The following is a 9471-nucleotide window of genomic DNA, read 5'->3' on the forward strand; positions in this document are numbered from 1 at the left end:
TGCTCTGCTTGATGTATGATCGCTATTGTGTCTTCCTCTGGGGGCTATAAAACCACAGCACGCTCCGTAATTGTGTTCTTTATTTGTAACAGTCCTTTGTGTATGTCTCTCTCTCCCCCTCTCTCTTATTCTCTCCCTGTCACCCAATCTCCTCCCCCTCCCTCTCCCTCTCTCTAATGGTCCATTTTCCTGAAATACATTCTATAGGTCTGTTTAACCAGGCAGGGTGTAGGCTAAGATGCTGCTTGTTTCTGGGAGCAGTTATCAGGGAGGATGGCTGCTCAGGTGATAATCCCACTGAGATGACACACCTTCAGTTGTTGTCCTCTGCACTCATCCGCTCATCTCATCTAAAGATCATAGAATCCTTCCAGGAGCCCAGATAAACACTGTTTCAATGCTGATCCGCATCTGAGCGTGTGTGTATGCTTGTGTGCGTGTGTGTTTGAATGTGTGCGTGCGTGTTTGTGTGCGCGTGTCAGCGTGCAGTATCTAAGCCGTATTGACAGAAGCATTAGCACTCTGATATTTCTCAGAAGGAGAGAAGCTTAGCACCACCACCAAACTTCAAACAGACCAGGAGAGTGAGTCTTGTGTGTGTCTAACAGTGTCATACTCACATGTACATCGGTTGGAGTTGCAGGTGGGAGGTTTTCTGAGGTCCCTGGTATCCATAAGAGTCGAAGCCTCCTATAAAATCAACTGGAGAGACACATGAGAGATCAGTCAAGAGAGTTCAGAACACAGCTGGGAGGGACCTGTGTCTGTGTGGGCATGTGAAGGTGGACGTGTGTATGGCTGGCTGGCTGACTGGCTGACTGACTGGCTGGCTGACTGGCTGACTGACTGGCTGGCTGGCTGGCTGGCTGGCTGACTGGCTGACTGGCTGACTGGCTGACTGGCTGGCTGACTGACTGGTCAGGCCTGTCAGGGGGAGGGGCTGTATGAGAACTGATCTGAAGAGCTTCAGGGCTGAGAGATGAAGAGTGAGGAAGACCAGGATCTCAGGGTTGATTGAGAATTTTGTTCCGATCAATCATACACACAGACAACAGATGATCAATACGATCCTGTCTCCCAATTTCATTGATGGAGCACATATTCAATCCCAGTCATCTGAACCTGGAACTGGCAAGTCTCAGGACACAGCATAACAATGAGATCAAGACACACAGCTTCTACAAGACATAGACACCAACCCTCTATCATATGCACTGTATCAGCTTAAAGAGGTGCATCAACATGCATGTCTGGCCCCTCCCTCAGTGGGCAGTCTGTCTGACCCCTCCCTCAGTGGGCAGTCTGTCTGGCCCCTCCCTCTGTGGCCAGTCTGTCTGGCCCCTCCCTCTGTGGGCAGTCTGTCTGACCCCTCCCTCTGTGAGCAGTCTGTCTGGCCCCTCCCTCTGTGGGCAGTCTGTCTGACCCCTCCCTCTGTGAGCAGTCTGTCTGGCCCCTCCCTCTGTGGGCAGTCTGTCTGACCCCTCCCTCTGTGGGCAGTCTGTCTGACCCCTCCCTCTGTGGGCAGTCTGTCTGGCCCCTCCCTCTGTGGGCAGTCTGTCTGACCCCTCCCTCTGTGGGCAGTCTGTCTGACCCCTCCCTCTGTGGGCAGTCTGTCTGACCCCTCCCTCTGTGGGCAGTCTGTCTGGCCCCTCCCTCTGTGGGTAGTCAGTCAGCCCTGTGGCAGCACCTCCCTCTGTGTAATGAAGCTGCTCTAATATTAGCATTCAGACGGGCAGATGTGTGTTAATGTGCTCGTGTGGAGAAGCCTGCAGGCCACTCATCATGGTGTTAGCAGGGATAATAGGAAACATTGCACACTGATTGCATGGTGGCGACACACACACACATTCACGCACACATGGAAACATGCACACGTGCATGCGTACACACACACACTCTAGCTTGGGGAAAGGGGAGACACTATAAACAGCTTATATCTGCTGATGGAACTCTGCTGTCACTCAGCCAGCAGGAGATCCCGCCTTTCTGCTTCACTGAAGCTGATTGGTTATCCCGGAGTGGGGGACTGCAACATAATTTCCTGGTTGTCAATGAATAATGCATGGCTTTGGTCCTCACATTATCTTTATCTCTCTCTCTCTCTCTCTCTCTCTCTCTCTCTCTCTCTCTCTCTCTCTCTCTCTCTCTCTCTCTCTCTCTCTCTCTCTCTATCTCTCTCTCTCTCTCTCAGGCTTGCAAAATGTCTTGGGGCAGCTCTAGAATGTCAGTGGATGGTCTAATGTCAGCGTTATCCATTGCGAGGGTCTAGTTGAGTACAGAGAGAGTGTAACGTGTAGTCTGGTACAGAGAGTCTGTCTGGTACAGAGACTTCTGTCTGAAAGACTTTATTGAGTGGCAACTACCAGCTGCTCTTCATTAAAACTCTAATGACATGTACCACTCCTGGGCCACAAAGGAGAGAGGGAGGAAGAGGGGGGTTAAAAGGAGAGGGAGAGAGGAGGGAATAGAGGATAGAAAGGGGAGGGAGGGGGGTGTGGTTGAGGGAAAGAGAAGAGGGAGTGGAGCAGAGATAGAGGAGGGAGGGAGGGAGGAGTGGTGGAGGGAAAGAGTAGGGGAGTGTGTATCAGGTGTCAGGTGGCTGAGCGGTTAGGGAAGCGGGCTAGTAATCTGAAGGTTGCCAGTTCGATTCCCGGCTGTGCCAAATGACGTTGTGTCCTTGGGCAAGGCACTTCACCCTACTTGCCTCGGGGAGAATGTCCCTGTACTTACTGTAAGTCGCTCTGGATAAGAGCGTCTGCTAAATGACTAAATGTAAATGTAATGTAAATGTGTATGAGTGTCGAGTTCTATAAATCAAAGGTAGCTGTGTAGAACTCTGGAACAACAAAGAACCCTCTGAGATACTACATGGAACATTTGTCAGTTCCTTCAAGTGCTCTTTGAAACATTTCTTCCTGACCTGAAAAAGGTTTGAAGTGCCAACTAGGCTGACTCTCTGGACAGCGACCACATCTCCAGTCTCAGAGTCTGAGGGCTACTAGGCCCTTTGTCTAATAGATACTCCAGCACCCGGAACATCTGATGACTGTAATGCAATCAGAGAAGAGATCCTGTAACTATTATTGAAAGAACACAGTCTGCTTGTAGAGCAGTGACCCCCCCCTCCCTACCTCCTTTCTGCACCCTTCCTCCTCGCTTCCTGCTCTCTCTCCTCTCTCTTCTCCCTCTTTCTTCTGTCTCTGTCTTTATCGCTGTTGCTTGGTGATGAATGAAAGAGAAAGAAAGAATGAGAGAAATTGTATGGGTCTAGCCTCTCTCTCGCTGTGGCACTCTGGCTCTTTCTCTCTTTAACAATTTTGTTGGGACATATTTCAATTTCATGTGTGAGGGTATGCGTGTGAGAGCGTGTGTGTGAGAGAGGGTGTTTTGTGAGAGAGAGTCCATGTGTGACTGTGTGTGTGCTTATGTAAAAGTGTGTGTGTGCATGAGAGAAAGAGTGTGTGTGTGAGTTTGTGTGAGAGAGACTGTGTGAGAAAAAAGAAAATATGTGTGTGTGTGTGTCATAGAGAGAGAGAGAGAGAGAGAGAGAGAGAGAGAGAGAGTATGTGTGTCTAGAACAGATACTCACAGCTGTCCTCCTCTTCTGAGATCAGCTTGACCACGTAGCAGGCATAGATGAACCCCACCAGCTGCACCCAAACACAAGGAAGAAGTTAGTTAGCCAATCAGACAGATACAGACAAAGGCACAACCAATCAGATCTCTGTGGAGTTCATACACTCTTAATAAAGGACTAATGACAGCAAAATGGGAGGTTTCAGTGTCTAGGTTTTGATCTACTGTATCCTCATAGCAGCAGCATGTGTGTGTGTGTGTGTGTGAGAGAGAGAGAGAGAGACAGAGAGAGAGAGAGAGAGAGAGAGAGAGAGAGAGAGAGAGAGAGAGAGAGAGAGAGAGAGAGAGAGAGAGAGAGAGAGAGAGAGAGAGAGAGAGGAGTGTTAGATGTGTGTGGAGAGAAGAGAGAACAGGTGTTGGGGTATCTAGAGCAGTCTAACACTGCAGGGTATAGATCAAACTAGTCTGGTACAAAGAGTGTGTGTAACATGTAGTCTGGTATAGAGTGTGTGTGTAACATGTAGTCTGGTACAGAGAGTGTGTGTAACATGTAGTCTGGTACAGAGAGTGTGTGGAACATGTAGTCTGGTACAGAGAGTGTGTGTGATGTGTAGTCTGGTACAGAAAGTGTGTGTAACATGTAGTCTGGTACAGAGAGTGTGTATAATGTGTAGTCTGGTACAGAGAGGCGTGCAGTCTGGTCGTCTGGTAGACAACCTTGCTGCAACGCTCATCAATCTTATTCACCATCACTGGCTTCCTATTGAGCTGTAATACCGTTCCCTACTGATTGGAGGTCTCTGATTGGATAGGACACACACACACGACATACATACACACATACATACACACACTCTCACAGGGTTCAGCAGTAAATCTTAACAACCAGATTTAAGATTCCAGGAATACCTCAAGGTCTTGCCCTCATTTAATCTGAATAATGTGCTGCTCTATTCCCTCCCTCAGCCCCTTATATTTTTTCTCCATCTTTGCTCTGCTTCCCTTAACTCCTTTCTTTTCACTCCCCTCTCCTTGTCTCTCCTCTTCTCCCCCCTCTCCCTCCCTCCTTTCCCCTTTCCACTCCTTCCCCCTCCTCTGCTCACCTCTCTCCTCCTCCTCTCCAAGTAGAGCTTCAGGCCAGCAGTCTGACAGCTGGAAGGCGTCTCCTCTTGGAGACATTAACATAATACCCATCATGCTTTGCTACGCTACCACACCCAGACATGGAGGACACCAGTCACACGCAGCGACCTTCCACACATTTTGACAATGTGTGCACAACCACACACACACACACACACACACACACACACACACACACATACACAGGCAAACACACAAAGAGACAGACCAGATGTTGAGCACCACAAAGCAGAGCCAGTTCATCTGTAGGAGTTCAACCTTGTCAGGCAGCGGGTGTAATATCTCTGTATTCTACAGTCTCTAGTTCCTCTCCATCTGTCTGAGTGGACATCTCCCCTACTAATACGGTGTCTGTTTGAATGAGATATCATCATGAAATATGTATGCCCTGTTACAGAGGTATACTGTACATCAATAATAGAAAAAGTCTGAGTACAGTTCAAGTAAAGCAGTAAACAACATAATTAAGGACTGGAGTTGAGATATTAATGTTCACCTGATAGCTGACATGTGGGTTTACTTTGAAGTCTGCCTATAGTCAGTCTATCCCAGTATAATACATTTAACCCAGTACTATGGTGGGGCGTCTATCCCAGTGTAAAGCCAGAATGATGAGAGAGCCGTGTGTAGGGCTAAGGATCCATACTCCAGGATCAATAATCTCAGCGGCCCTAATTGGGGTCATGTCAGGTGTGCATTGGCTGCAGAATGTCAGGCCATCCACACTACACTACCCATAACACCACCAGTCCACAGAGGCTCTCTGCACAGCGACGGTAAAGGCCTTTCAAACGCGTTCAGGCCCACATCTGAAATCAATTTCTCTAATTAGCCTCGGGCAGACCGACTCAACATGAGAGAAAATATGCTTTTCCTAAAATAATGATGTATGCATGTGGACAGTTTCAGACGGAAGTAAATATCTCAGACAGTGCTGGCACACACACACGTACACACGCATGCACACACACACGTTGGTTGCTTCTAATATGTTCACCAGTACAGTACTATTTCCTCTCTGTTCTTCATGACTGCAGCTATACTACACAGTCCTGTGTGTGTGTGTGTGTGTGTGTGTATGTGGGGGGGCGGGGGGGTACATTAAAAACCAAGCCACGTCGACTCTGACATTTGAAAAATAAAAGGACAATAATCTGCCCCCCCCCCTCCTACTCAGATGAGGCTGAGACCCTGACAGGGTCTGCAGGCCTGTCACTCAGATAGCAGAGGAGGAAAGACACAAAGACCGTACACAAGATTTACTGCTGAACTGTGTGTGGGTGTGGGTGTGTGTGGGTGTGTGTGTGTAAGAGGAGAGTGGTGGAGAGGGGACGGGCTGGGTGTGGGGCGGTGTGTAACACCGTCAGGCACCATGGTGGTGGAGCACTGTTGGTTTTCTATTTCAGAGAGAAGATGTTTCTGCTGATACCCCCGCTTCAATCTGCACACTAACACACAGACACGGAGAGACAAACAGACAGACCGAAAAGTGGGAGAGATATAGAGAGAGAACGAGGTGAGAGAGGGGAGAGCGAGGGTGACGTGAAGATAATACATTCTTGTCTAGATTGTGCGTGAGTGTGTGTGTGTATGTTCAAGCATTGTGGGTATTGTATGAGCTCTGGTCCTCGTTTTGGCTGTCTGACCTGGTTTTGATGCTCTCAGGCCTGTGTGCTTGTGTGTGTGTACCTGCATGAGTGTGTGTGTACGTGCAAGTGTGTGTGTGTGTGTGTGTGTGTGTGTGTGTATACATGCATGTGTGTGTGGGTGTACGTGCAAGTGTGTGTGTGTACTGTGAGCTGCGGGCTACGAGGCATCAGTGATGCTACTGTGAGCTGGACACAGCTCATTGGACACTCATCCAGTCATGAGAGAGGCCCCCCAAGCTAACCTCGACCTGTGTGTGTAAGTGTGTGTGTGCGCATGTTTGTGTGTGCGTGCGTGTGAGCGTGTGTTATGGTCCCTGCTGGGCTTGTCCCCTACTCCCAGTGTGAAGAAAAAATCTGCCTAGCAACATCCTGACTTCCTGGCTGTACATAAATCTGCTGCTGCTGTCACCAGTGAACCCATTAGCCTGAAGGAAATTAACCTGTCTGGGTAACCACAGCCCCCAGACTGTCTGATATGTGAGGGCTAGGTCCAATCTCTGGAGGAAGTAACTCTGTCACCCCTATAGGCTAGGTGTAATCCCTGGAGAGTAACTCTCACGATGACAGAACATGGAGGGGCATGTTGGGTCTGAGGCTTTTACTGAGGCTGGAGCTGAGTCTGGGGCTCAAACTGAGGCTGTGGCTGAGGCAGGGACTGAGGCTGGGGTTGTTGGGGGAGAGTCGAGGAGGAGGAGGGAGGGAGACCTAATTATCCCACAGTGCTGCTCTGCTTCTTCACAGACTCACAGCCTTGTCCTCCAGCAGAGGAATGAGTGATGTGGAAAAGACAGCCCTCTTTCTCTCTGTCTCCCTCCATCTTTCTCTCATCCTAATCCTCATAATTATCTCTGTTTGAGCCTCGACAGTGAGAGGAACACTGGCTGACATTACTCTGGTTCTATCAGGGTGCCCTGACTCCACTGCCTTCCGTGCTCTGCCTGACTCCCTGGAGAAGATTAAGGGGGGTACAGGTATACAGCAGGGTAGGAAGGCTGTGGTAGGATATGGTAGGTAGGGTAGGTAAGATAAACAGGCTAGGGTCAGCAGGGCAGGGGGGGTAGGTGGGTAGGCCAGGGTAGGTACTTACAGCCAGTAGAATCTGCAGAGAGCTGTGGGCCACCTCCAGGTACTGATAGTCCAGCAGACAGCCTGAGATGCTGATGTAGCGGTGGTCCTCCGGGGCCCAGGATGGAGGGGGGGTTACCGGGGTCACCCTGCATCCTGGGCCGTTCTCCATCCACCAGGAGCGATGCATGGAGATGTTGAAGGTCATGATGAGGTCAGAGTCCTGGGGGGGGGGGGAGACCAGTTAGCTGAGGGTAGGAGATTCTACAGGCACTCAGAGAGATACAGCTAAAAGGTCTGTTGGGGTTTGACTAGGCAAGTCCATACAGGTGAAACACACAGACACTCCTTTCATAGAGGTCTAAATCCGACCATTTGGATCTGTGAATCGTATTCTTGTCCTTTTATCCTTACATTTCAACAGATGACATGTTAGAGGCAATGGTGATAAAATCATCAACCGAATCCGAATAAAGCCTATAAACTTCACATTATCTGTGCTCTTCAGAATAGCATGGCTTCGGAGCCATCCCCAGTGTGTGAAAGTGTGTGCAGGTGTGCATGTGTCGGCATTATCCTAACTCATACATTAAGGCAGCGCTGCTAAATGAGCTAATTTCATGGTGGAGTGAGCATGTTTCTGTTGTTCAGCAGCTGGAAATGGCAACACAATGGAGGCTCTGATGTGGGTCTGTTTACAGCAGGGCTAGCACTGTCCTGGACACACACACATACATTAACCAACACACGTGCACGCACACACACACGCACACACACACACACACACACACACACACACACACACACACACACACGCACACACACACACACACACATACAAACACAGACACAAGCAGCCATACTGTTCCAGGCACAATAAGCCAGACTGCCACCTCTCTATGTGGGCTGAGCAGCTCTTTGTCTGCAGTCAGCCGTCTCATTTGTCTCTAACAGATGGGAGATTGTTTATGTCAATAAATATTGCACAAACAGACTCTGGGAGCTCACGTGCCCAGAGCTAGAGAGGCCATCCACTGGGATTCATACCCATACACTATAGTTAGCAGAGCAGCAGCAGCTAAACTGAACTGGCATCGTTCAACAACACTGGCTTCTCTCACTCGGCAGGTGTCTATTGAACGTCCACAGGGAAGCTCCGAAAAGCTAAGCTACACTAGCCTCTCTACGTGAAGTGGTTTTAGAAAGAACCAGTCAGCCAGCCAGCCAGCCAAGCAGTCAGTCATCCAACCAGTCAGTCAGTCAAACAATCAGAAAACCAGTCAATCAATCAGCCAGCCAGCCAGTCAGCACTGAGACAAGAAAGATGAGATATCAAAGAGGTTCTCTGCACTCCTTTGAACATGGGCTCTACTGGTGACTCACTCTCTATCCACCCTCTCTCCCTCTCCGAGGGGGAGGAAGGACGGGGGAGAGAAAAGACAAGGGGGGCGGAGGAGCAGACGGCAGGAGGGATACAGGGAACGCAGTGTGAGGACGGGATGGCGTCATTCTGTTCTGCTGTTCTGTTCTACAGTGGCCTGGGTGACGCATGGCATCTCTGAGGGAGGCTGAGAGGGGGGGGGGGGGAGTGAGGGCTCCCTCTGTTAGATCAAAGCCTGTAGTCGTTCGATGAGCAGATGCCATGCAGACGAGCCAAGCGTAGGATGTGTGTGTGTGTGTGTGTCACATGTATGACCAACTCTGCGTTGGAGGTGGTGTGTGTGGAACCTTCTGTGTTGAAGGTGATTGAGACAACAAAAATGTTCTCCAAAGCCTCAAGATCATCTGACAGTGCCTGCTGTTTAGTAACTACCAGCATTCCAGCAGAGCAAAGGAGAAGAAAGTAAAGGGAGGGGAAGAGAGGGGAGAGTGGTGGAGTGGAGACAAAAGGAGTTGAGAGGAGTGAAGAGGAGAGGAGCGGAGAGGAGGGGACACAAAAGGAGAGGAGTTGAGAGAATGGGAATGGAGAGGGCATAATGAAATATTGACTTGTAGAACCCTGACATCCCTCCTCCTCCTCCTCCTCCTCCTCCTCCTC

The 9471-nt window shown here is 49.7% G+C and overlaps 1 protein-coding gene across 1 annotated transcript in view; it reads right to left on the reverse strand.

Moving 5' to 3' along the window:
- The window catches only part of nkain2 (sodium/potassium transporting ATPase interacting 2), a 34882-nt gene that overhangs the window by 2504 nt on the left and 22907 nt on the right, over positions 1-9471 (reverse strand). Inside the window, exons 4-6 of the mRNA XM_062468291.1 lie at positions 7456-7656; positions 3590-3650; positions 621-702 (exon numbers count right to left, since the gene is read on the reverse strand). Of these exons, the coding sequence (XP_062324275.1) occupies positions 621-702; positions 3590-3650; positions 7456-7656 (344 nt within the window). The remainder of the gene's footprint in view (positions 1-620; positions 703-3589; positions 3651-7455; positions 7657-9471) is intronic.

The sequence above is a fragment of the Osmerus eperlanus genome, chromosome 8, assembly GCF_963692335.1.
Source record: "Osmerus eperlanus chromosome 8, fOsmEpe2.1, whole genome shotgun sequence".
NCBI classification, from domain to species: Eukaryota; Metazoa; Chordata; class Actinopteri; order Osmeriformes; family Osmeridae; genus Osmerus; species Osmerus eperlanus.